The 23,886-nt window shown below is 46.0% G+C and overlaps 1 protein-coding gene across 1 annotated transcript in view; it reads left to right on the forward strand.

Moving 5' to 3' along the window:
- INTS1 (integrator complex subunit 1) overlaps nt 1-23,497 on the forward strand; it is a gene marked incomplete at its 5' end in the record, with an annotated part of 29,230 nt that extends 5,733 nt beyond the window's left edge. Inside the window, 35 exons of the mRNA XM_009707925.1 lie at nt 479-556; nt 1,083-1,240; nt 2,443-2,539; nt 2,943-3,034; nt 3,371-3,431; nt 3,806-4,003; nt 4,263-4,392; nt 4,580-4,759; nt 4,851-5,000; nt 5,566-5,745; nt 5,932-6,036; nt 6,928-7,095; nt 7,452-7,563; nt 8,018-8,179; nt 9,376-9,522; nt 9,936-10,034; nt 10,405-10,529; nt 11,237-11,491; nt 12,194-12,353; nt 12,974-13,114; nt 13,525-13,705; nt 13,789-13,912; nt 14,449-14,567; nt 15,626-15,713; nt 16,339-16,565; nt 17,560-17,683; nt 18,161-18,294; nt 18,696-18,888; nt 19,182-19,309; nt 19,799-19,911; nt 20,511-20,624; nt 21,530-21,600; nt 22,143-22,234; nt 22,351-22,460; nt 22,890-23,497. Of these exons, the coding sequence (XP_009706227.1) occupies nt 479-556; nt 1,083-1,240; nt 2,443-2,539; nt 2,943-3,034; nt 3,371-3,431; nt 3,806-4,003; nt 4,263-4,392; nt 4,580-4,759; nt 4,851-5,000; nt 5,566-5,745; nt 5,932-6,036; nt 6,928-7,095; nt 7,452-7,563; nt 8,018-8,179; nt 9,376-9,522; nt 9,936-10,034; nt 10,405-10,529; nt 11,237-11,491; nt 12,194-12,353; nt 12,974-13,114; nt 13,525-13,705; nt 13,789-13,912; nt 14,449-14,567; nt 15,626-15,713; nt 16,339-16,565; nt 17,560-17,683; nt 18,161-18,294; nt 18,696-18,888; nt 19,182-19,309; nt 19,799-19,911; nt 20,511-20,624; nt 21,530-21,600; nt 22,143-22,234; nt 22,351-22,460; nt 22,890-23,005 (4,732 nt within the window). The remainder of the gene's footprint in view (nt 1-478; nt 557-1,082; nt 1,241-2,442; nt 2,540-2,942; nt 3,035-3,370; nt 3,432-3,805; nt 4,004-4,262; nt 4,393-4,579; nt 4,760-4,850; nt 5,001-5,565; nt 5,746-5,931; nt 6,037-6,927; nt 7,096-7,451; nt 7,564-8,017; nt 8,180-9,375; nt 9,523-9,935; nt 10,035-10,404; nt 10,530-11,236; nt 11,492-12,193; nt 12,354-12,973; nt 13,115-13,524; nt 13,706-13,788; nt 13,913-14,448; nt 14,568-15,625; nt 15,714-16,338; nt 16,566-17,559; nt 17,684-18,160; nt 18,295-18,695; nt 18,889-19,181; nt 19,310-19,798; nt 19,912-20,510; nt 20,625-21,529; nt 21,601-22,142; nt 22,235-22,350; nt 22,461-22,889) is intronic.
- Between the last annotated feature and the right edge of the window lie 389 nt (nt 23,498-23,886).

Raw genomic sequence — 23,886 nt, forward strand, 5'->3', positions numbered from 1 at the left:
CATCCTCTTACCAGAAACATATGATAATGGAAAATATTTCTGATTTGTATCATTTGGGCCAGCCCAATAGGGAATTTCCAGTTACCTGACCAAGCATGATCCCTGTGGACCCCTTGTTGTTCTTTTGTCCGATGTCCTTTTTCAGGCTGCATGGTTGAGGGCTCCATAGATAGTGCTGTGTTTTCTGCCTGCCTCAGGTGGGAAGGTTGTATCCTGGGATCTGCTACAAGGCTTTACTGAGGCAGGTCAAGCCAGCATTAATAGTAAGTGAGATATATGTTACTGAAAGTGTAAAAGCCCAATGCCTGTACTGTATAGTCCTCTATTATGATTCATTTGTTACCTTTGCTAGACTAGCTTCTCTGAGGAGGCTCCTTCATGTGTAAGGTGGAAAGCATTAGCAGGAGTTTGAGGAGACAGGACTGGTGAATGTGTTTTTGAACCTGACACAAACGGTGTTTCCTTTTCATCTCTGCAGCCTCCACAAGGTGCTCTTCACAGAACAGCCAGAAACCTACTACAAATGGGACAACTGGCCCCCTGAGAGTGACCGCAAGTGAGTGTGTTCCCTGCCCATAGCTGGGTACAAGCATGGAGCTGCTGTAGCTGGAGGCAGAGGAATGGGTGTTTTCTGGGTTCCTTATATAGCTCTGTGTTGGAAAGGCTTGGAACTGTGCTTAGATTTTCTTCATCTGTTACACTGCCTTAAAATTGAGGGATGTTGCCCCATTCTCCATCTGTTCCCCTTCCTCCTTCGTTCCTGTTCCCTGTGCCAAGCTGTTCTGTATCTCGATGCTGTAATTGTAAGAAGGGCAGCCCTGCACTGTATGGTTTACTGAGGTAACATCAGGGAGCTCAGGCTCAAGCAGGCTGAAGTGCAGAGGTACAAAGCAATGCAAGCAATGTTCCATAAAACAATTTGTTTCAGGTAGTTGCATTTGGAGCTGGAGACCAGGGAAGGGGTTGTCAATTAAGCTGTGACTTATCTTCTGCTCACATGAGTTCTAAGATCTGTGGAGGGTTTCAGGAACCCTCGTGCTGCTGTCATGAGACATCAGTCATGCTGCTTCTATCTCCTACAGCTTCTTCCTTCGCCTCTGCTCTGAGGTGCCCATTCTTGAAGACACACTGATGCGGATCCTTGTGATCGGTTTGTCGCGGGACCTTCCTCTTGGCCCTGCAGATGCCATGGAGCTTGCTGACCACTTGGTGAAGCGGGCTGCGGCTGTGCAAGCAGATGGTAAGACTGCAGAAAGCTCTAGCCAGCAAGTGGTTCCTTCTGTCTACATGTCCTCTTATTGCCGCCCAGGGCTGAGGCAGCTCCTACCACGTACCAAAGAGCCTTTACATCACTTAAAGCATGTTATAGTTGTGATGGCTAAGCATTTGGCTCAAAGCCAGACACGTATTGCTGTTGCTTTCTCACTAGGGAAGCTTCTTATTTTCTCCTACTGTTTCTCTCTGTTACTAATTTTCTATCATGGAGTGTTTGGGAAATTACTGGTTGTGTTGAGGATGAAGGACTGTGAATAACCACCCAAAGTTTTGAGTTAGCATTTTAAAATTCAATTTAGTCCTTTATGCATACTGTAAAATTAATAGAAATTTTTAGGCCATGCAAAAATGAAAGAGTTGGAAGTTAAAGTAATTAACCCATATGTTGTATGCTCCTCCCAGTTCCATTATTCAAACACTGTTACAGAATAGCAGTTACAAAAGCAGCCTTAATTCTTACCCCTTCTCTGAATTCATTCGGCATTTGTCCAAATTCATGCATCCTTGGAGAGTATGTCCGTTCAGTTGAGCTATATGTGTTTGTGTCAGAGTTGAGGAGGTTGTCGGTGTTTGACTCTAAAGCATCTCACATGCTTTTAGGGCTGGCTGGTTAATAGCAAAGTCTAATCCAGATCTGGTCAGTGCAAGTGGAATGAGCTACATTTTGCTGTTGAATATCCTCTGAAAATGTGTCCAGCCTCTCAGTAGAGCATTTTAAATACTGGGCCATTTCAAATACTGGAAGACTCAAGAGTTAAGTTAAAGCAGGTCTGAAAACTTGCAACAAAGTTGAAATGCATTTTTAGTTCCCCTGAGCCCCAGCAGTTCTAAGCAGATTCACTGCTTACCTGAAGGAGTGTATCTGAGTTCTGAGAAGATACAGGTATCATATTGGATGCATTTGGGAAAAAAACCTGCCCTTAAGAATTTAAACCAAATTGCAGCTGAAAATATCGATATCCTTATATATTGACTTGCAGCTTTTTAAAGTATTACTGCTTTTTAAGTGTTGTTGGTTTTTTGTTCCTGTAATATCATGAGAACGAGCCCACAATAACATAGTTGCTTGAAGTAAAATTTTTCTTATACTGTGATGCTTTTCTTGAAGGATTCTCAGCCAGGTAGACGGGTCAATAACTTGCTTAGTCTTTTCTTCTCCTCCTCCAGATGTCGAGGTCCTGAGGGTAGAAAGAATCCAGCTGATTGACGCGGTCTTAAATCTGTGCACTTATCACCATCCAGAGAATATCCAGCTACCGCCAGGGTAAGGCTTATCACATAGACAATCCTGTGATCTAGCTTATTTTCGCCTTGTGACTAACAATCCTAGCTCACAGATTTTAAGATGCTTTTCCCTATTACAATTTGTAGTAACAAAATCGTGAGGAAACCTATTCAGTATCATGTTCAGGTGAGAATTTCTCTGGAGCAATTAAGGCCTGAGTCATGGAATGGTCTTTCCTCTGCAAGCACTCTGACCTTTCTGCTCTAGAAATTTTCAGCTGAACCCTGCTGTCCCTCCTGAAAGAGGCTTTTTTTTTTTTTTTTAAAAACCACTGAACTGGTGTGCCTGTATCTAAACACTGCATGATTAAGGAGAAATGCAGGCTTGAGATGGGCTTAAGTAACCAAATCCAACCACTTATATCTGTTGATGGCTTTTGCAGGTACCAGCCTCCAAATTTAGCTATTTCTACCCTCTACTGGAAAGCCTGGCCTCTCCTGCTTGTAGTGGCTGCATTCAATCCTGAAAACATTGGTAAGTGTGGACATTTCTCAGGATACTAGTTCTGCTGCAAAAATTTGGCCAGGGTGCTTTCTGCTGAAGTCTGGTTGCCTGTGTTCAAGGCATGTGCTGGGTTGGTGAGATAACCACAGTTAACTGACTGCGTATTCCCTGTGTGTGCGAAAATACACAGCGTGGGAGTTTGGACAAGCATGTGACTGGAATCACGTTGTCTGTACTCTAAGTGTGGTGAGCTGTGCTGAAGTGGGTTTGTTGTGTGTCTCCCCACCTTGGAGTGTGTTAGAGTATCTACAAAGACCCCCACTGTTTTTCCTGTATTCCTGATTGCCCTTCTCTTCTCTGCTGCAGGTCTGGCTGCATGGGAGGAGTACCCCTCTCTAAAAATGCTCATGGAAATGGTCATGACCAAGTTAGTATGCTTAAATCCCTACATGAATCAAATAGACCAGTGAAAACACGTATCTCTGAATGAAGTTTGTGCCAGCTGGCTCCTTCCTTTCCAGTGGGACTGGTGTAAAATAAGCTGGCTGGCAGCAACAATGGGAGTGGGAAAGGTGCCTTACCCCAACAGAAACATTAAAAGCAAGGGAATAAAGCCGAGAAAAAGGGAGGGATGACTGTGATGTGCCTTGCTGAAAAGGTCTCAGTCTCCCTGGCCCCAATGGGAAGCTGCCTTGTTTTTTCTGTGTTGCTTAATGGAGCCAAGGTCCTGGGGACTTTGACTGGTTTGTGAGTTTTGAATAGGCCGAGATAACCATTTTCTTTTTTAACTTATTTTCTCAGTAATTATTCCTATCCTCAATGTACCTTGACGGATGAGGAGACGCGCACAGAGATGATTAATCGTGAACTTCAAATCTCCCAGAGAGAAAAACAGGAGATTCTTGCATTTGAGGGTCACCTGGCTGCTGCATCCACAAAGCAAACAATTACAGAGAGCAGCAGCCTCTTGCTGTCCCAGCTGACAAGTCTGGACCCTCAGTAAGTAGCCTTCTGCGGTCTGGTGCCATCATGAAATGCCAGTTAATGCTGGTCAGGAAACCCTGCTGCTCATAGGGTGGTTGATGTGGGCAAGAAGAGCCCTGAGATTTCGTAGTCCGTGGGATATGTGTCACATTTGATCCTTGTCTTTCTTTTGCCACCTGCCTGTGGCCCTCATGCTCTACTGAACTGATGGATTCTCATCAACACCAGAGTGAAAGTATGTCTGCCTGTGAATAACTTCTTGTTTCTCTGGTAGGGGCCCTCCACGCAGACCTCCACCACATGTCCTGGAGCAGGTGAAAAGCTTGAACCAGTCTCTTCGCTTGGGCCACCTCCTGTGTCGTAGTCGTCATCCTGACTTTCTTCTCAACATCATTCAAAGACAGGTGGGCTCCCTTGATGGCTTGGCTATGTTGGGATCTGATCCCTTGTCTCTGAAATTTGAGCGGAGTGAGAGGCAAAAGGAAGCTAAGTAGGATGCAGGGGAAGGTGGTTTACTGCTCAGGAATGAAATGATCAGTGTGCTGCATCTATGTTCTGCTGATATTGCGTTGTTACTCTCCTGCTTCCTAGGCCTCATCGCAGTCGATGCCATGGCTGGCAGATCTGGTTCAGTCCAGTGAGGGCTCCTTGGATGTCCTACCTGTGCAGTGCCTTTGTGAGTTCCTGCTTCATGATGCTGCTGATGAGTCGACCTCAGGTGAAGAAGAAGAAGAGGGCGAGAGTAAGGAGCAGCGTGCCAAGAAACGGCAGGTGAGTAGTCTCTTGGGGATCGCTTCTGTTACCTACTTTCTGTGCATCCCAGATTTGATTTCACTGGAATGGCCAACTTCTCGCTCCACAGAGACAACAGAAACAAAGGCAGTTGCTTGGACGATTGCAAGACTTGCTGTTGGGTCCCAAAGCAGATGAACAGACAACTTGTGAGGTGCTCGACTATTTCCTACGACGCTTGAGTTCCTCCCAGGTGGCCTCACGGGTCCTGGCCATGAAGGTGAGCAAAATGAAAATCTTCTTGACTAGGGTGTGTCAGAAGCTGAGGGCAGAGTCCTAGATTCTCCAGAGTCCAGAGCCAGCACAGTGAAATTGTTTCATGTCATCCTTCAGTAATTTGTCTCAATCTCCAAACCCCATCAAATCCACTTCTACTCCCTACTGCTCAGAAGCCTTCTTTGTTCAACAGCCAAATAGTGCTTTTCTTAAGATAGACCTGGATTTTGCTGTTTCCTCTGAAGTTCAGGTGTAGGCTCAGCAGATTGTGTGCTATGTGGAGTAATTGGTGGCAGCTGTTGTTTGTGGGGAACGTAAATGAGTGAGTGCCTGGTGCTCAGGAGCTTAGTCAAGGCAAGCAGAATTGCAGAGAGCTCAGAAAGATGATGCTTAGGGAAGACTGAAACTTCAAGCAGGGCAGCTGTCAAGCAAACACATTATGAGATATGTGTTGTGTTTTGGATTGTTCCATGATGTTTGAAGCTTGTTTCTATTATATTCACAAATATGAAACTAGCGGTCCAGCTGTGGCTTCAAATGCAACAGCTGTGTCCATGTGACTTCTGCAGGGCCTGTCCTTGGTGCTGTCAGAAGGGGGACTGCGTGATGGAGAGGAGAAAGATCACCCCATGGAAGAAGACTCTGGCGATTCTGAACTGCTGCAGGGATATCAGTGGCTGCGGAGAGCCCTCCCGAGGCTGCCGCTGTTTGACAGTGTTAGAGCAACAACAGCTCTTGCCTTGCAACAGGTAGGGGCTAATAGCTGGAAGGGATAAGTGACCAGCTTATTCTTTGTCCTTATGCTACAACAAATCTGAGCAAACTGCATGCGGGTGCAATACCGACACGTTTATATGCTTGCAGAAGAATTTTTCTTATGCTGGTGCTTGTTTTCATTGAACCCTGATTTCTAATGAGAGGAATTCTCGTTCTAGGCCATCCACATGGAGACAGATCCCCAGACCATCAGTGCTTACCTGGTGTACCTCTCCCAGCACGCCCCAGTGGAGGAGCAGGGACAGCACAATGACCTCGCTCTGGTGAGAGGCCAGGTTGCTAAGGCAGAGGGGTTGCATGGGGGAGACCCGGCATGTCCCAGGACAGCAGTAGGCATGTGACTCACTGTACCAACAGGATGAGGTTTTTTTGGGAGCATGTGAATCTGATACCTGCGTGTTTTTGTTTCTGCATATGTGTGGGAAGGGAACCTGTGTCTTTGGTTTCATATCGTTAAACGATACCAGAGCAATAACCTCCAGTCCAGCAGCCCATCTCAGATGGTATGGGGAATGCAACAGTGAATAGTAGTTTGAAAGAAATCCCACGACCTGACAGTGTTTCACAAGTAAGCAGGTGCTAAACCTGCAGTCACATGTATCTGAGGAGAGAATGGGAAGTCACGAACCATGGTGGTGGGATTTGCACTCTCCTATAACCAAAATTGGATTTCTGATTTTTTTTTTTCTTTTTTAAAAAAGGCTTTGGTGACTTTTTTTTTTTGGAACAATGTCGTTTTTCACTGTTGTATCTCTGGGTGCTTTTTTTCATTGCTTTTAAGGCTCATGTGCTCTTTTTACCTCCGTAGATCTGTTTAGATACATGGAGAAGGTTAAATGAGAAGAGTCAGTAGATCTGTTTCTTCAGAGAAATGCAGATTTTTATTTTTTTTTTACTAGGTAAATGCTCACTTTCTAATGGGATGCATCAAAATGCAGCTGTGCTACAGCTGGGGATGCTGTAAGGTATCACAAGATGCATGCAAAGCACTGTTGGTTTCCCTCTTGTGACAGTTCTACTCCTGACTCTACATGTTGGTCTCCAGAGTGGTGGTAACTGGGCTGATGATGGAAACTGGAGAATGTGATGCAGTGAAATAGGAGGATCTGGCTGTGTTGTTCAGTAAAGACCTCACAGATCTTTTCCCCTTGCAGGATGTAGCCCGACTCATAGTGGAGCGATCTACTATCATGTCTCACCTCTTCTCCAAACTCTCATACTGTGCTGAATCGGATGCAGTTCTTGTTGCTCTTCTCTCCATCTTTTCTCGCTACATCAAACGCATGCGCCAGAGTAAGGAGGGTGAGGAAGTGTACAGCTGGGTGAGTACCTCCCTGCCTTGCTTAAGCAGGTAAGAGAAACTGAACGAATTAACAAAAAGAGAAGCCCTTTGTGGGTTACTGAGTATATATAAACCATGTCTGATTCAAGAATTCCCTGATCTGAAAAAAATTGGATGTTGGCATAAGTATCAGAGCCAAGTGTATGTGTATGTAAAAAGCTTTTTTTAACTTTTGCTTCAGTATATCTTGTCGCCGCTGTTGGAGATATTGGGCTAGGTGGAACTTTGGTCTGACTGAAGTTGTCCATTCTCATGTTCTCCTTTCATCTGTATCTCACATCTCATTCTCCTTTCTCTCCCCACCTTTGTTCATCCTGGTATTTTCTCCCTTTCCAGTCAGAGTCCCAGGATCAGGTGTTCCTTCGTTGGACTAGTGGGGAAACAGCCACTATGCACATCCTTGTGGTTCATGCCATGGTTATTCTCCTGACACTGGGGCCACCTCAAGGTTAGTGAAGTGTACTCAGATTTATTCAAGGGGTCATGGACAATACAGAACGCCTTTCCTCTATCTGCTGTCTCCTAACAGGTCAGACTGGTATTAATCCTTCTACTCTCAGGCTTGTCCCTTGCAGTATTGTTTGTAGCTGTAAGATCTATCAGAATATTGCTGCAGAGTGAAGGATTTGCAGGCTTGGTTTTTTGCCTTCTGCAGACAGCAGGGAATATTAAAATGATGGTGTGTCCTTCTGTGCTAAACAAGAAGGACTCAGAGACTTACTGTAGTGTGAGAAGTGGACACTCAGATATGTAGTTCACATTTCCACTTGATAGTATTTATTCCCGCGTTGTTTCCAACTGTTGAATAAGAAAGTGTTCTGGTTTAACTGATTTGTATAGAGAAGGGCAGGGTGTTCTAGGTGCTTATGAACATGGGAGATAATTTTCTATCCTCTCTTAAGCAGGGGATGGTGACTTTTATACTTTACTGGACATCTGGTTCCCGGAGAAAAAGCCCCTTCCTACCGCTTTTCTGGTTGACACCTCAGAGGAGGCTCTGCTGCTCCCTGACTGGCTAAAGCTGCGTATGATCCGCTCTGAGGTCCCACGTCTTGTGGATGCAGGTGAGCCTATGGGATGTTTGGTGTTTCAGACCCTCCTGAAAGGAAAGGGAGAGGCTTCCCTGCTCGAGTCCTCTGTGTGCCCAGCCACCCTACTTGGATGCCTTTGGGTGGGGCCACCAGTCACTGCAGATGCTACACCTGAGCAAGGAGCTTGGATTTAGAATGCAGTGTGTCTCTGGGTTTTGTGACAGTTCCAGTCTAAACATACAATAGATTCTTTGCTATGTCCCTTAGGGCTGTCAAACAGATGTACAGAATAGGAGCTGTTTCCAGGCAGGGAATGTTACAGGATGTCCCAGGGTGATTCCCTAATCAGCCATGATGTGTAGTTCATGTACCAAGGGTTTGAGAACAGGTACAACCTCACTAACCATCAGACCCTACAGGTTAATCCCCACAACATTAATAGTGAAAGCTGAAGACTGAAGAGGAGGTCAGTGCCTTTGGTAGGGCTCTTTACTTTGCAGTATGGAAGGCAGTTCTTCCCACTCTGATCCAAGTGCTGAATCTTGCTGGCTTTTATGTGCAGTCTCTATTACTTCTAAGGTAGGGGAGCGAGTCTGTATGGATATTGCACTTTCTGTGTATTTTGAAGGAAATGAGGGACTCTGAATTGGAGTCCCATGTTTGTTACAACAATTCAGATTGAACTAAGCTATGCAGTCACCAGACAACAGACACAGCCCTGCTTCCATAGGGCATGCTGTGCTTGCCACGTGGAAAGCAGCGTCTGAAGGATCTAAGCTATATCTGTAGTTACTTTTGTCCTTGCATGGCTCATCAGTGCTCTCTTTCTTCTTGGTATTCAGAGCTTTCATCCCTTTCTTACTAATTAAATGACAACTGTCTATAGCCAGTGATTGGATTATTCAATAATTCCTGCCTGCAGCCATCAACAGATAGGGTGGAAGTTATTTTTTAATACGAATGATTTGATTACTGAGGTTTTGATTAAATTAAACAGAAGATCAAATTAGCCAGTGAGTGAATTAACTGGAAGATGCAATAACAAGGCAATGATTTGCAGAGGAAAGAAAACATAGCAGGCAGCTGTCAGACTTCTGGCTTTAGGCTCTCTTCAGCCCTGTCATTAACATGTCACTGTTGGTCCAGCTGAAAGCACAAAGATCAGGTAATAAAGATGACCCTCTGTGGGCAATTCAGAGGTCTGAGGACTCAGTGTTTGTGTATTTCAGCCCTGCAGGACCTGGAGCCACAGCAGCTACTTCTCTTTGTTCAGTCCTTTGGAATCCCAGTTTCCAGCATGAGCAAACTTCTGCAGTACCTTGATCAGGCAGTATCTCATGACCCGCAGACGCTGGAGCAGAACATCATGGACAAGAGTAAGAGCTTCATATGAGGCTGACTGGGCATTTTACTTTTTCTTGAACAGTTTTCACAAGGATCTCCTGTGACTTCCCTAGAAAAATCCGAACTAGTTCAGCAAACTCTGTGCACGGGCTGCTTTGGCAGCCTGTTGTCACTGTAGACACCTCCCTAGAGCTTGTCTGGATGGCCCTTGGCTGTATTTCCTGAAATAGAGAAGGATTTTGTGGATTGGATTGTACAGAGTCTAAAAAGTAATTTGGAGGCTACCTTGTAAAGGAAGCAAGGTTTAAGAGCATCATGTTTACAAAGTCCATAGGAACAGCAAATTCTCTTCACTATGGGAGCTGTACAAACAGCAACCAATACTGTCCTGCTTTACTAAAGAGAGTGAGATGATGATGTGTTCATGTTTTTTTTCCTTTTTCAGACTACATGGCTCACCTTGTGGAGGTTCAGCATGAGAGAGGAGCAACAGGAGGCCAGACTTTCCACTCCCTGCTCACTGCCTCCTTACCAGCCCGCAGAGGTACTGGCTGGGATAGCCTAAACTTCCAAATATCAAAGTCATCCAAACTTCCTTCCTTCATTGCTGTTGAGAGGGACAAGAACAACTGCCTTCAGAAGGGATTGCATTGCAATATATTAGCAAGCTACAGTTAGACATCAATCCTTGCTAGAGTTTTTTCACTCATGGCAAAGGGAGAAATTCCAATATTTTTGGAGTTTACTACAATGGGTTGTTCTGAGTGATATGGAAAAATAGGTTTTGCTTACCTTGAGAGAAAAACTACTGAATTCCTTGGTAGTTAGAGACTGTAAAGCTGAAGGTGATCCAGTGTTGGGGCTCCAGATAGCATAAAGGCATTTTTATTTCTTTTCTTTTATTCCTTTTGCAGACAGTGCTGAGACTGCAAGGTCAAAATCTAGTCCTGAGAACTCTCAAGGTCAGAGCCGTATCCGGGCCTTAAGCCAAGTCCGGGTTCTGGGCCCAGAGGATGATCTGGCAGGCATCTTTCTGCAGGTACTGGTATAATGTCTACCTGATCAGCTGCTTCCCTGCAGCAGCTTTACAAAATCTGTTTCTCTTATAGTTGCATCTTCTGACCCCTTCCTCCTGCAGTGTTTGTAGGCAATAAGTGTGAAAGCCCTGCATGCAGTGAGGCTGCACCATTACAGCCTGGTGGAATTGATACTGGGAGGATTTTTTTTTCTTGTAGTTTGAGCATGATGTGGCTTTTGATCATGCCTAATACTAGTAGTGCCTACTAGCATGTTACTGTCTGTGTACCTTGTTTGTTCTGTGTATAGTGCCTTTCCTCTCAGCAGTGGATGGAGGATTTGTGAAATGCTCGCAGGGCCTTGGCAGCAAAGCTGTGTGCAAACAGCATTTGTACTCTGGCTCGTCTGCTTGCAGAGCCTCCCTCTCTCCATTGACTCCAGAAGGAGCCTACAGGGAATTAATTGGCCAAGTTGGTTGCCTGTATTTGGATAGTATGGTGATTTCCCCGGCAGTGTCAGTGTTGATTAGTCACATTGGGGTTGCATGGATGCTGCGTACCTTCCTGTACTGGGCACTAAAATATTGAAAAAGCTGTATCAGAAGATTCCAGTTAGGCCACAGTCAGTATAATTGTACAAGGTAAATCAGTCCTCTGCCTCAGGATGTTTATGGTATAGCAAGTCCTTTCATTTGCTCTCATAAACTTACTCCTTTCTGTATCTTACCAGCTTTTCCCACTAAATCCAGACCCACGATGGCAGAATTCAAACTTGCGACCACTTGCCCTGGCATTACAGCAGGCCTTGGGGCAGGAACTGGCACACATCCGCCAAGGGAACACACAGGTGACCGGGATCACAGCACGACTTCTCCAGGCAGTAGCTGCACTGATGAACTCACCGCACAGTGGTGCGTTGGTGATGGCAATGCATCGTAACCACTTCATCTCCTGCCCACTGATGCGCCAGTTGTACCAGTATCAGGTGAGCAGTGTAAGATGATGATCTTTGTAGCATTTCACAAAGAGGGCTGAGGAAGAAACATAAAGTCTGCAGTGCATCTGCTTTGCTGTGTGCAGACCCTCTACCTGTGTAATGCTGGAAATGGAGCCTGGGGAGCATGACACAGAAGGACTCAGGTTGCTTGGACATAAGCATCTGGATGCAGGCTGGCCACATTAGCCTAGCACTGCTGAGAACTGGGGCTTACATGCAGGGTTATGTGTAACTTACCCAGTCTGGTAACTGTGCAGCACTGTGGATTTGTGGCTGTGGGTCTCTATTGGTTTTGGGATCTCTAGCCTGTGCTGTTTTGTAGCATGGGTATGTCTTGCAAGCCAGGGCATTTGCAGACAACTTGAGAGCTCAAATCTGTAATTTCTTAAAGAAATCTTTAGAGCAGGTTGAGATTTATCCAGTGAAGTATCTCATTCCTTTCATCATGATGAAAGAAGGCACAAAGTTACCCTTAGTTATGCTGGGAGAGGTATTGTGTGTGTGGCTGAGTCTGCTGCCTTGTATTTGTACAGTAGAAGCTGCTGCTTTCATTTGAGTGAGCTACGGTCCAACAGAGTAGGTGTGCTCTGTGTATTCTTGGCAGTATGTGCCACTATCTGCATCTTTCCTGCTATCTTTGTTGTATTCGTGAAGTGTGTGTAAGCAAGTCTTTTTTGCTGCACTCCCCAGCGCTGCATGCCACAAGACACTGCCTTCTCCTCGCTCTTCTTCAAAGTCCTCATGCAGCTGCTGCAGTGGTTGGAGAACCCTGCGGTGGAAGATAGTCCTCTGCGTGCTCAACTGAAGGCCTTTGCTGTGCAGTACTCCTCGAGGCACAGGATCAGTGACGGTACTGGCATTGGGCAGCTTATGGGCCTCGAAGTAGACAAAGTGGGACAAGAAAGGGGCAGAAACAAAACTGCACCCAGAGCAGAAAGTGTGGTGGGCTGCCTTTTAGAAAGGTATGCTTAGCAGTAGCAAAGAAAGGTTTTGTACTGTGCTATATAAACTCCATGAGGATGCAAACAAGTGACTTAGCTCTGAGGGTTTGCAGTAGACACCTAGTAGCATCTCACCAAGCACAGCAGATCTTTCAGGGAAAACTTCCAATTGCTCAGGCCAGGAATTCTGTGCTAGCTGTAGTCCTGAAAGATGAGCATGCAGGAAACAAGGTCACATCATGACTTGTAGAGGAGTTTATCATTTGCCATCTGTTGGGAGGAGGAGTCTGTAACCAAGAGCTTAAGCATGGAAATGGGTTTGTGGTTATAGAGTTTCCTCTTAGCCCCATGTCCCTGTAACATGCAGAAGAGCTGTCAAGGCTTTTGGTGGAAGTAAAATGGCAGTAGTGTAGTGTGTTTGTGTGTTTGAGTAGTTGTGCCCTGGAGTCACATGGGGCATCTGTAGAAGGGAAGCCTGATGTACGGGCTGGTTTGACCCTCTGATGCCAGTGCTGTGATCTCTTTGCAGTTCGAGGTGGCTTCTTGCACCTCACAGAAGCTCTGACTTTCCGTCATGACCCTGACTTGATCAGCTCCACGGTACGTGCCGTCATTGCAACCCTGAAATCAGGAGAGAAGTGTAATGTGGAGCCGGAGCTCATCAGCAAAGGTATGGCTGTCCTTCTGCTCTCCTTCCCTGTTGCAGCAGCAGGTTGAACTTCCAGCCCAGCAAGGGAGTGCCTACTGTGCAGGCTGTGGGAAGCTGCCTTCTGCCTGGATCAGAAATGTGAACTGATCTAAACTGGGTCCTATCTTGTATCACCTCCTTTCCCTGCACTGGTATGTGGGTTTATAAACTGTGATCTGGGGCTGGGATTAAGTCTCTTGACAAACTATTGATTTCCACTATCAAAATGAGAACTAGAAGCCTACTGTCCCAGATAGAAATGGCTTCTTTCTTCCTTACTGAGCCAGGCTCTCAGGAATACTGGACTGATTGCCTTCATGATATTCTTATAAGGTTCCATAGCTTTCACCACATCCTGAAGCTAATGAGTGACATCTTTCTCCCTCTGCTAGTCCTTCAAGGTCTGATCGAAACTCACTCTCCGTACTTGGAGGAACTCCTGACTGTCCTCTTCTCAGCTACTGTTGAGACCACTGCCAGGTTCCCTGCCATGAAACCAATTGCTGTCGTGAGCTCCTTGTTGCTCCAGGACAAAGAAGAAACACCAGTGAAGAAGGAGCTGGACAGTTGCAGGTGAGCTTAGGCAATGATGGGAATTCACTGGTAGGTCTGGGTTCATGACATCACCCCTGATACTGGCTTTGTTTTCTCCTCAGTACTGAAGCAGCTTGGCTAGGGCCCTCCTCTGGCCTTCTTAATGACTGGCTGGAGATGTTGGACCCAGAAGTGATCAGCAGCTGCCCTGATCTCCAGCAGAAGCTACTGTTCTCCTGGAACAAAGTAAGAGTTGTTGGGTAGAGGGACTACTGTGCTGAAACCGCCTTTCTGGGGTACTGACCTGCACCTGGAAATAGGGCAAGGTGTAGTTTTATGTTTTGCCACATGTTGCTATACCAGTTCCAAAGCAGTACAGGCTGACTAGGAGGATTCTGGTGCATCCTGCTCAGTGCAAGGCTTATGTTTCATCTTATTTTTATATTTCCTCAGCTGTGTTCTTTTCAGGACTTGAAAGTGCATTACAGACACAACATAGTCCCATAACAGCCCAACCAGCTGTGTTTTCATCCATATTTTTGCAGACAGATAAATAGCTGGCCCAGAAGTGCTATGCTGAAGCTAAGACTAAATCTGAATTTCACGGCTGATGCCATGTTCTGTTAGACAGTGCTGCAGTTCAAATCTTAAATCCACATGTTGTCTTCTGTGCTGTCTGCCTGCCTGGATCGTTACCCTTCTGTAATATACATAGCATCTCCTACATCCACCTCGCAGCAAGAATCTGTTTATTACATCTTTTCCTTGTTTGGCCCTTTCAGGCAGGGTCCCAGGTGCCCTCCTTCCGCCCGTATCTCTTGGCTCTTCTGACTCACCAGTCCAGCTGGACCACACTGCACCAGTGCATTAGGCTTCTGCTTTGCAGAAACCGGGAGCAAAGGTGAGTCTCGTTTTCCAGGCCTAGCAAGGAGTTTTCAGTTGGGCGACTCATTGTGTCTGAAAGAGAACAAACAGAAGCTGAGAACAAGAGCTGCCACGTTCCACGGTGCATCTGCCAGATGTAACCCAGCCAAAAACAGGCTTTGTGAGAAGGATGCTGATTTCAGTCATGCTGATTTGTGTACCTTGATATAAATATTACCTGCTGTTTGATGAAAGCAGCACATAAAGATTTGGCTGTGTTCTAAACAGGAAGTGCTAATCGCTGGGTAATCCATCTAGCATTGCCCTTATTGATTGTCTTTTTAAACATGGGGTTTGCAAGATGGCTTCGATAGCGAACTAATGGCATACCTGGGCAGGCTCTGCTGGATCTTTTGGTTGTACTAAACTCCATTACCAGTCTTTCTCTAACCCCCTTCCTGGTATCAGTTTCCCAGTTCTGATCTCTGGAGCAGCCTTAGCTTTCAGCTTCTATATGTTGCTCTCAAATACTGAAGTGCCACTGTAGTAGTATCTTGCTTAAACTTGTTATGCTTATGGACCAGGAAATGCTAACACCTAATAGTAGTAATTCAGGACATGACTAAACTAGCAACACTTCTAAAACTGGTAGTAGTTCAGTTTGCTTATTATTTTGTTACTGATCTCTTGCTCACTAACAATTTCATGAATTTCTGTAATCCAGGATAACAGCCATAATCAGAGGTTCTATACACTGGGACAGTAAGGTCACTGGTCTGATTGTACCAATTGTTTGTCTTGATGACTGACTTCTGGCCTTATGGTGCAAGGCTCTGTGTAGCCACCACACTCTTGCTGAATGCCATTTGTTCAGCTCCATACCCTGTGCTGTGCTCATTGCAACAAATATTTAGTCATAATCTGGGAACAGAACCAAACCCCTTCTCAGGACTTAATGGATCCTATTTTTACATATGCAGATGTTTCTCTCTTCACAGTACTCATGATGTTAAGAGACACTGCCATGTGTTTGTGTGCTGCCCGAGGGCTGTGTTGGCTCTAATTGCAAATCTGTCTTCTTTTGTCTTCTGGCAGGTTTGACCCAACTGCGTCCTTGGATTTCTTGTGGGCCTGTATCCACATTCCTCGGATCTGGCAGGGAAGGGACCAAAGAACTCCTCAGGTAGTGGTTCAGTTCTTCCAAGATTCCTCTCTGGATGGAGTGAGCGGCAATACTTTCACAATGCCTGATTTTTCGATGGCCAAGAGGTGGCTGGAGTGATACAGGTGCAGCATGCCAAGTTTGCTGCCTGTACCTCAGCTGGTTGTTTAGCTGCTCTGCTATGTTACTTATTACAGTGGCACTCAAGTCCAAAAAGCCGATATGAACACACATAAGTTTGCTCACTTGGCACTTCCTCTGCAGCAATTGTCACAATATCTGTTAAAGATCTAAGCACAAGGCTACAGTGGTGAGCAAGCTAAAACCTAGTGTGGGATAATTCCCATTTTACAATGAAAAGAGGGTTGCATCTTTTCTCCACAGAATAATTTCTTTGGTGACTGAATTATGGTTTCTGACCCATCACACATGCTGAGATGGAGTTAAATGAGTTCAGAAGTAGAAGAAGGGTAAAGAGGTTTTATTTGGGGCTGTGATGCATGCTTTCAGAGCTCTAGGTATGGGGCAGTTCTTAAGTCTAGTCATAAGAGATGTTTCATTCCAGTTGGGCAAGGTGTGACTAAAAGGAACCTAAGGATCTAGGGATTCAGTGTGGATTCAGTTTGGGTGTTCTCTTGCGTTACAGAAGCGCCGTGAGGAATTTGTGCTCCACCTAAAGGCATCAGAATTGATCAGCATGGTGGAGCTGATCCTGGCTGAAGCAGAAACCAGATACCAGAACACTGAAGAGGCCTCCTGCACACTCATCCAGTCTCGACTGCCTTTGTTGCTGAGTTGTTCTCATGGGGACCTTGAGAGCATCAAAAAAGTAACGGAGTATCTGACCAGCTGCATCCAGCAGTGGGGAAGCAGGTGGGGTTGCAAATAAGGAGCACTGTCTACTGTAATTGTAGTTACTTGGGCATGGGCAGCCAGGTAATGATAAGACTTGCCAGCATGTCTTCAGTAAGAATATTGTGTTCCAGAACCCATATGAAAAGTGCACGCTAACCTCCCAGAGCTTTGGGTAATAATAAGTAATTTTAAGTGGTACTTGGACAAGGAAGGTGACTCTCAGAGTGAAGTTTAAGGGCCCTTTTGCTTTTAGGACTTTGGGATGAAATGCTTGGCATGCTTTTTTTTGTTTCTTTAAGGCAATGGGGTATTTTTAATTACTAGTTCCTAACATGGGATTTCTTGTCTACTTATCCCTTGAATCACTCCTTATAACGCATCCTGCTTCTGACCATTATGGTTGCTCTCAAAGCTGAATGGACACTAGATTGTTTCCTAACAGCTATGTTAGCACTGTGGGAGGAACAGGAAGATGTTGTATTTGTGGCAGTGAAACAAACTGACCGAATTCTAACCTCACTTATGGTGGTGTTAGAAGAGATACCGAGTAATCTCGGTTGCCATTGCATTGTACTGCTCCCGGTACAGACTATGCCAGGGACCTATGAAGAGCAGGTGTGTAGAGAACAGGCTGGCTAGTCTGAATAGTTGTGCTTCTGACTACTCTTCCAATTGGGATGGGGATGACCATGAGTTCATTGAAACTCTTCACTGGAGATGTAAGCAGAGCTTTATTGTCCTGTGCCCCTTTGTAACTGCAGTTCTGTAACTCCAAATGGCCTAATGATGGATCCCGATAGACTGTGGATGGATCCCTGTAGACTGTGAATGATTTAAGTAGTTCAAGAGAAGCAAAGACTGAAAAAACACTGATTCAGACTAGCAGTGGCTGCTCTTTTACATGGTCTGTTTGCCATATGCAGGAAGGCCATTACTAATCTTATGAGTCTGGGATGTTTGCTGATTGAACTAACGTAGTAACCAGTGGCTGACCTCTCCCTTTTTCCTTCAGCTCCGTGGGAAAATGCTGCCAGGACCTTCTGCTTCAGATATACCTGCAACTGCCTGAGCTCCTTGTGCCTATGCCTGAGATGCTTCTCACCAGCGAAGGAGCCAGAGACAGCAGCACATGCAAGGTAAAGTTAGAGGGGTAGAAAGGCCCATTTCCAGTTGTGTACCCAGAGTGGATGCTACCTTCATGCCTAGTCTAAAAGGAGAGGACTGACAAAAGCTTCCTGGGTCACTTTTTGGTTTCTTTACCTTGTTCTTCTGTTGCCCCATCCCTGCCTGCACTCTGAGGCAGAGAGTTCAGGTGTGGTTTATTTTGCAGTGTCCTTTCATAAAATAGTATAAGCACCACAAGCTTCTGTGTGCCAAAGGCTTCTGTAAAGCACAAGTGTGCAGGCGACTGATCCTGCTTTGACATCTGTAGGGACTGTGGACTTCAGATCCTGTGCCAGCTGGAACGTTGCATCTGCTTGCAGATTCTACCTGAAAATAGTTTCTGTTAACCCCCTCTGTAGTTGGGAAGGAATTGGGAAACCCTGCTGAAAAGCCAGGGGATTGATTGTGCTTTAAACTTCTTAATTGTTTACTCATTACTTTTCTTCTAGCTCGATGCCCTGGTTCACAGATTTATTAACCTCCTCGCAGACACCAGTGACTCCAAGTCATCAGAAAGCCGTGTGTGGGATGCCAATATGGCCTGCAGAAAGCTAGCTGTGGCTCATCCCATCCTACTTCTTAGGTACCACCCTCCCCTTTCACCCTCTGTGAGGCTGAAGTTCATTGAAAAGCATCCGCCCTTGCCCTAGAAGGGGAACAAACTTGCAGCAATCATGGTGATTGTGACAGAATCCATGTTCATGTACAAAAGTGAAGAGAAAGGGCAGCAAAGTCGTATCTCTTCTAATGAGGCAGCACCTCTTTTGGCTCCCTGTCTGTCCTGAAACAGTCCTCTTGGAATTGGAGACTAGAGAACAGAAAGTGGGTGGGAAATGAGCCTTGCTGATTCTATGGATACAGAGATCAAATCCAGAACCCTGGGAGGGGATAAGAGATGCTTCCTTCCAGGAGCTGAGGTATAACAACATGTAACTGTTTCTAAAAAGAGGCTAGATCTGGATTTTCTTCTGTTTGGCGTTTCAGGCACTTGCCAATGATTGCAGCACTGCTGCACGGCCGTGTTCACCTCAATTTCCAGGAGTTCAGGCAGCAGAACCATTTGACCTTCTTTATCCATGTCCTGGGGATCCTGGAGCTGCTCCAACCGCAAGTCTTCCAGAACGAGCACCAGGCGGCACTATGGGACTGTCTCCTGTCTTTCATCCGTCTGCTACTGGTAGGAAAGTACCTGCTCCCCCCCGCCCCCCCCGCCATGTGCGGGCTGCCAGCCACTAGGTGGAGAAGCTCGTGTAACAGGGGGCCAGCCCAGCTCTCTCCCATTTGAAGAAAAAACCTTCATATACCTAAGAACGAAAAAGTGTATTGAGTACCTTGGAGAGTTTAAAGAGGAGGCAGGAGTTCAAGAAGCTACTCCCTGGTACCCAGACGTGGTACCCAGAGGTGCAGGATGGGGCAGTGCATTACTGCTTTTTTTTTTTGTTAACTCTCATCTTCTTGATCCTTTCTCAGAACTACAGAAAATCCTCGCGGCACCTGGCTGCCTTCATCAGCAAGTTTGTCCAGTTTATCCACAAGTACATCACATGCAATGCCCAGGCAGCTGTCTCCTTCTTGCAGAAGCACTCAGATCCGCTCCAGTAAGCTTCCTTACTCTGGTTAGCCCATGGTTAGCTCATGGAGAGCTTGCACAGTCAGGCTGCTGTGAGCTAATCAGACAGAAGACAGCAAGAGGATGTGACAAATTAGCTATTAATATAGCACTTTTTCACCCTTAGCTCCCTTAAGCCTCTATTGAGATGAGCAGCATATCCCTTTTTATAGGTGAAAACTGAGCCCAAGGATAATGACTTCAACTCACATAATAGCCTAAATGTCCTATTGAGGCATTGTAGTGCCCTCCAGTCATTTCCAGAGGGCCAGCAGGAGGATCATTTCCCTGAGTGGTGGCTGCAGGGTCCCACCTGCAGATATGGGGGAAAAATGCATTTGAGTTCCAGTTACGATGAAAGGAAAAATCTTGTTTCTGCTTCTGAGAAACTATTTGTTTTAGTGTACTTATATGCGGTGTTACTTGTCCTCATGCCCTTATTGCTATTGAAAGCTAAACATGCCATCTCTTCCCCCAGTGACCTATCATCAGACAACAGTGACCTAGCAATGTTGAAGTCCCTGCTGGCTGGGCTGAGTCTGCCTAGTAAGAGTGGCATCTTGGACAGGGGCTCTGATGAAGAGAAGGATGGTGAGTCTGAGTGGGGGAAAGAGATTCCAGCTGGTGAACCTGCAGTATGTTTTGGAGCACAAATGCGTTTATGGGCTGTATGCTGCACTCCTTGTAACAGCCCAACAAAAGGATATTTAGAGGAGAATGGCACTTGTATGCTCAGTGATTTGGAACCAGTATCTGGGACGGGTTAATTTGTTTTCCTATTAGCGGTATCACTACTGGAGCAGAAGAACAGCTCTTAACAAGGGCAAGTTTCATTGTTGTGGATTTTGCCTTCCTCGCCCACGCTTAAGGATTGACCTATCAGGAAACCTTAAGGGTACATCTACTTCTCCACTGTTTACAACTTGCATGGGAAGATTATTCAGTATTAAAGCAGCTCAGGAAGGTTCCTTCTCTTTGCGTCAGCTGAGGGGTACCAGAAGGTGCAGTGAGGCCAGAGACAGTGTGAGAGCCAGGAACTGTATTAGAGTATTGCTGGTCGGCTCATGATACACTACTATACTGGTAGGGAATACTGGACCCGTCTCCCTGTCAGAACTCCATAGACTGTCAGGAGTGACCTGTTTTCTCACTCTCTCTCTCTCCACCCCCCTCCTGCCCCCTCCCTGCAGATGAAGCAGCAGCTGGCTCTCTCCCCCTCGTCAGCGTGTCTCTCTTCACTCCTCTCACACCAGCTGAAATGGCCCCATATATGAAGAGACTCTCTAGGGGCCAAACAGTTGAGGGTAAGTGAGGACCTGTAGAGCTGTACAGAGATGCAGGGCAAACACAGACATATGCCAACCCTGTTACTTATCTGTCGGCTACAGGCTAGTTTCCCGTTTTAGTCTTGTGTTTGGAAATCTCCAGCAGTTAGGATGTGGCTTTGTTTTGGATGAACTTGTCCATAACCTTCTGTGATTCTGTGATAGAGGCTTCCTATGATGCTGTTATCACTTAGCTCAGCAGTGCTACAACTGTCTCTGCTCTGGGGCTCTTCAAGGATCTTGTAAGTGCTCTGGAAGATAGTACGAGTAATTCAAGGAGTGCTGCAGTTCATGTCGAGCCAGGTCTGGGTTGCTGATAGGAGTGCTATTTTTTAATGATATAAAAATACCAAACAGATGAGAAGCAGGTTTTTGTTACAAATCCCCAATTGGCCTTCATGGAAGAAAATAATGTTAACCTGGCATATGGGAACAACATGCTTCTCCAAAGGTTTTCTGAAATCACAGGTGTCCAGTGTTCAGACCTAAGTTGTGGTATTGGGGTGACGGTTTTCCTTCCACACTAGAAATAGGTGGAAGAAATCCTGCCTGCACACTGTTTTTTAAAATAGGCTTTCTATGAAGATCTTTCAGTTACAGAAGAAGGTGTTCTGGAATTGAAACTTCACACCCCACTCCACTCCTTCCCCTGCCTAACCATGACAGTGCTGGTGCCCTCTGCCTGGGCAGGTTGGGATGTGCTGATCTGGCACGTGACCTAGCTGTTCTCATCCTTTTTGAAGAACTGCCTTTATTACACTAGCTCTGTGAGCAGGTGGGAAAACTTGACTGTTTGGGAGATTGGATTTGTAGGCAAAAGGAAAAAGATCCTTTGCTGGATCAGTGAATTTCAGTCACCCCTTTCAACCTGTGTCTTCCACCAGACATCCTGGAGGTGCTGACAGACATTGATGAGATGTCCAGACGGAGGCCAGAAATTCTCTCCTTTTTTGCTGTGAGTATTAGTGTCTCAAAGTGCCACTGGAAGGAAGAGATTCTTTTCACAAGACTCTGTGTTGCACAGCTAGCTTAAATGCCACCCTTCCTCTGCTTTTTGGGTGGTTGTTGCAGAATCTTAGGAGCAATTTATCTTCAGTTAGACCTTCTGACAGCAGGCAGTATTTACTTCCCTGCCATCTTCTCTTGATTGCCTACTGGCTCTGCCATCATCCACTTTAACTTCTCAGAGGAAGAGGAAGAATTAACCTTCTGTCCTCTTCCCAGTATTGGCGCAAGGAGAGAGCAGAACAGCTCTGTTGAAAACACTGGAGCCTAGGGAAAACTCAGCTGTCCCACGTGGAATAAGATTACAAGAAGGGTGCTTTAAAGTATTCAAAACCAGGATAATCCTTCTTACAGAGAGGGATTTCCTGGCTCAGCCAGTACCTGCTGGATATGTGTTGGGCTGGATTGGTGCTGGAGGGGTAGTAATGCAAGTCTGAGGAGTTTGTGCTCCCTGGATGGCCCTGTGATCCTGATTTGTGCATCTTCTTTCAGACAAACTTACAGAAGCTGATGAGTTCATCAGAGGAATCCTGCCGAAATCTGGCCTTTAGCCTGGCTTTGCGCTCCATTCAGAACAACCCCAGGTGAGGACCACTGGAACTTAGGCTGTCCCAGGTCACTGCTGGGCACTGGCTGCCCATCTTGCATGCCTGTTGGTAGTGATCTGGACTGTACTGATACTATCATATTTTACTCCCAGCATTGCTGCAGACTTTCTTCCCACCTTCATGTACTGCCTTGGCAGCCGAGACTTTGAGGTGGTGCAGACAGCACTGAGGAACCTGCCCGAATACACTCTCCTTTGCCAAGGTAAGTTGATATCTGCCACCTTTGGTGCAAGCTTAGCCTCACAAGGGTCAAAGCTGAGCTCCTGCGCTGGGAACAGCCTCCCTGGGAAGTTCCCAAGGGTCAGTGTTGCCTAGACCAGACCATGAAACGTGCAGGTGATCTATGTCAATAGTAGCTTTGGTCTGAGCGTTACAGGGGAGCTTTGTCATCGAGACAAGGGAGGCTTCCTTGAAGTAGATATTGCTCCTTTATGGTTTTCTCTGAGTTGTGATCGCTGACATGATCACATACCCACGTAGCTATCAGAAGGTAGATTGTGCCGTGTTCTAATGGAAGGAGAGAATTTCTTGCACAGCTGAAAACGTTCATCCCAGTGTTTGTTGGTGGATTGCTCTTAGTTGCAAGTTGGAGCTCTCAGGTCAGTCCTCATGCTGACTTTCCTTTTCACAGAGCACGCTGCAGTGTTACTGCACAGGGCCTTCCTGGTGGGGATGTACGGCCAGATCGACACCAGCTCTCAGATTTCAGAGGCCTTGAAGGTTCTGCACATGGAGGCCATGATATGAACGTGTGATTCTGGGAGCTCCACTTCCAGAGGAATTAATTTAACTGGACTCATCAGCTGCATTGAAGCCCTGTAAGAAGACAGCGTATTTCAACCCATATGCTGGAAGCTCAAAGAGGTGATGTAGCAGGCCAGGCTGTGCTGGAAAAGGAGTGTGCTGACTGAAGATCAGAAGGGGACAAGGATCGATCTGTCTGGCTAAGATGCCATTATTGTGGGAGAAAAATCTCCTGAACGTTGTGCCAAACAGGGACCACTTCCTTCATGGGGTCTTGGGGCAGTGGCTGTCAGTTTGTTTGGCTTTTTTGTATCTCCAGGAAGGCAGAGCTGCTGGGAGAACAGAAGGGAGTGCTGACCCTTGCACTTGAAATCTCTGTACTCCCTGTGTTGGAGGGAACATAGCAGATCTGTGCAGGGGGAGAGACCACTTTGTTTTCTGGGGGTGGGTGTTCGGGGTTTTTTGTGGTTTTTTTTCCTTTTTTAATTAAAATTCCATTTCCATTGTGCCTTTCTCTGCTCTGTGCTGCCTTGAGTATAGCTTGACACTCTCTCTCCCTGTTCTTCAGCCTCTTGTTCTAGTCAAAGCATCTCTGGAAGGCCTGTCTCCATGGCCAAATGCTCACAGAGCTATCTTGGCCTTTTACAGAATATGCAGGAAATGGAGGAGGTTTACAAGGGTCAGTGGGATATCATAGATGAGTTAGGTCAGCAGCAACTGCTGACAGGACAACTTTTAAGATGTTTCTTAGAAAACTTTTCTTTAGAAACAAATAAAGCAAACTTCTTGGTATATCTCCAAACATCCCAGCAGCTGGCCACTATCACAGTGAACAAGCAGCTGGGTTTCCTCTTTGGGATACGCCAGTTCCTCCCTGTGACTTT

Source organism: Cariama cristata, unplaced genomic scaffold (assembly GCF_000690535.1).
Source record: "Cariama cristata isolate BGI_N322 unplaced genomic scaffold, ASM69053v1 scaffold14839, whole genome shotgun sequence".
Taxonomy (NCBI): Eukaryota; Metazoa; Chordata; class Aves; order Cariamiformes; family Cariamidae; genus Cariama; species Cariama cristata.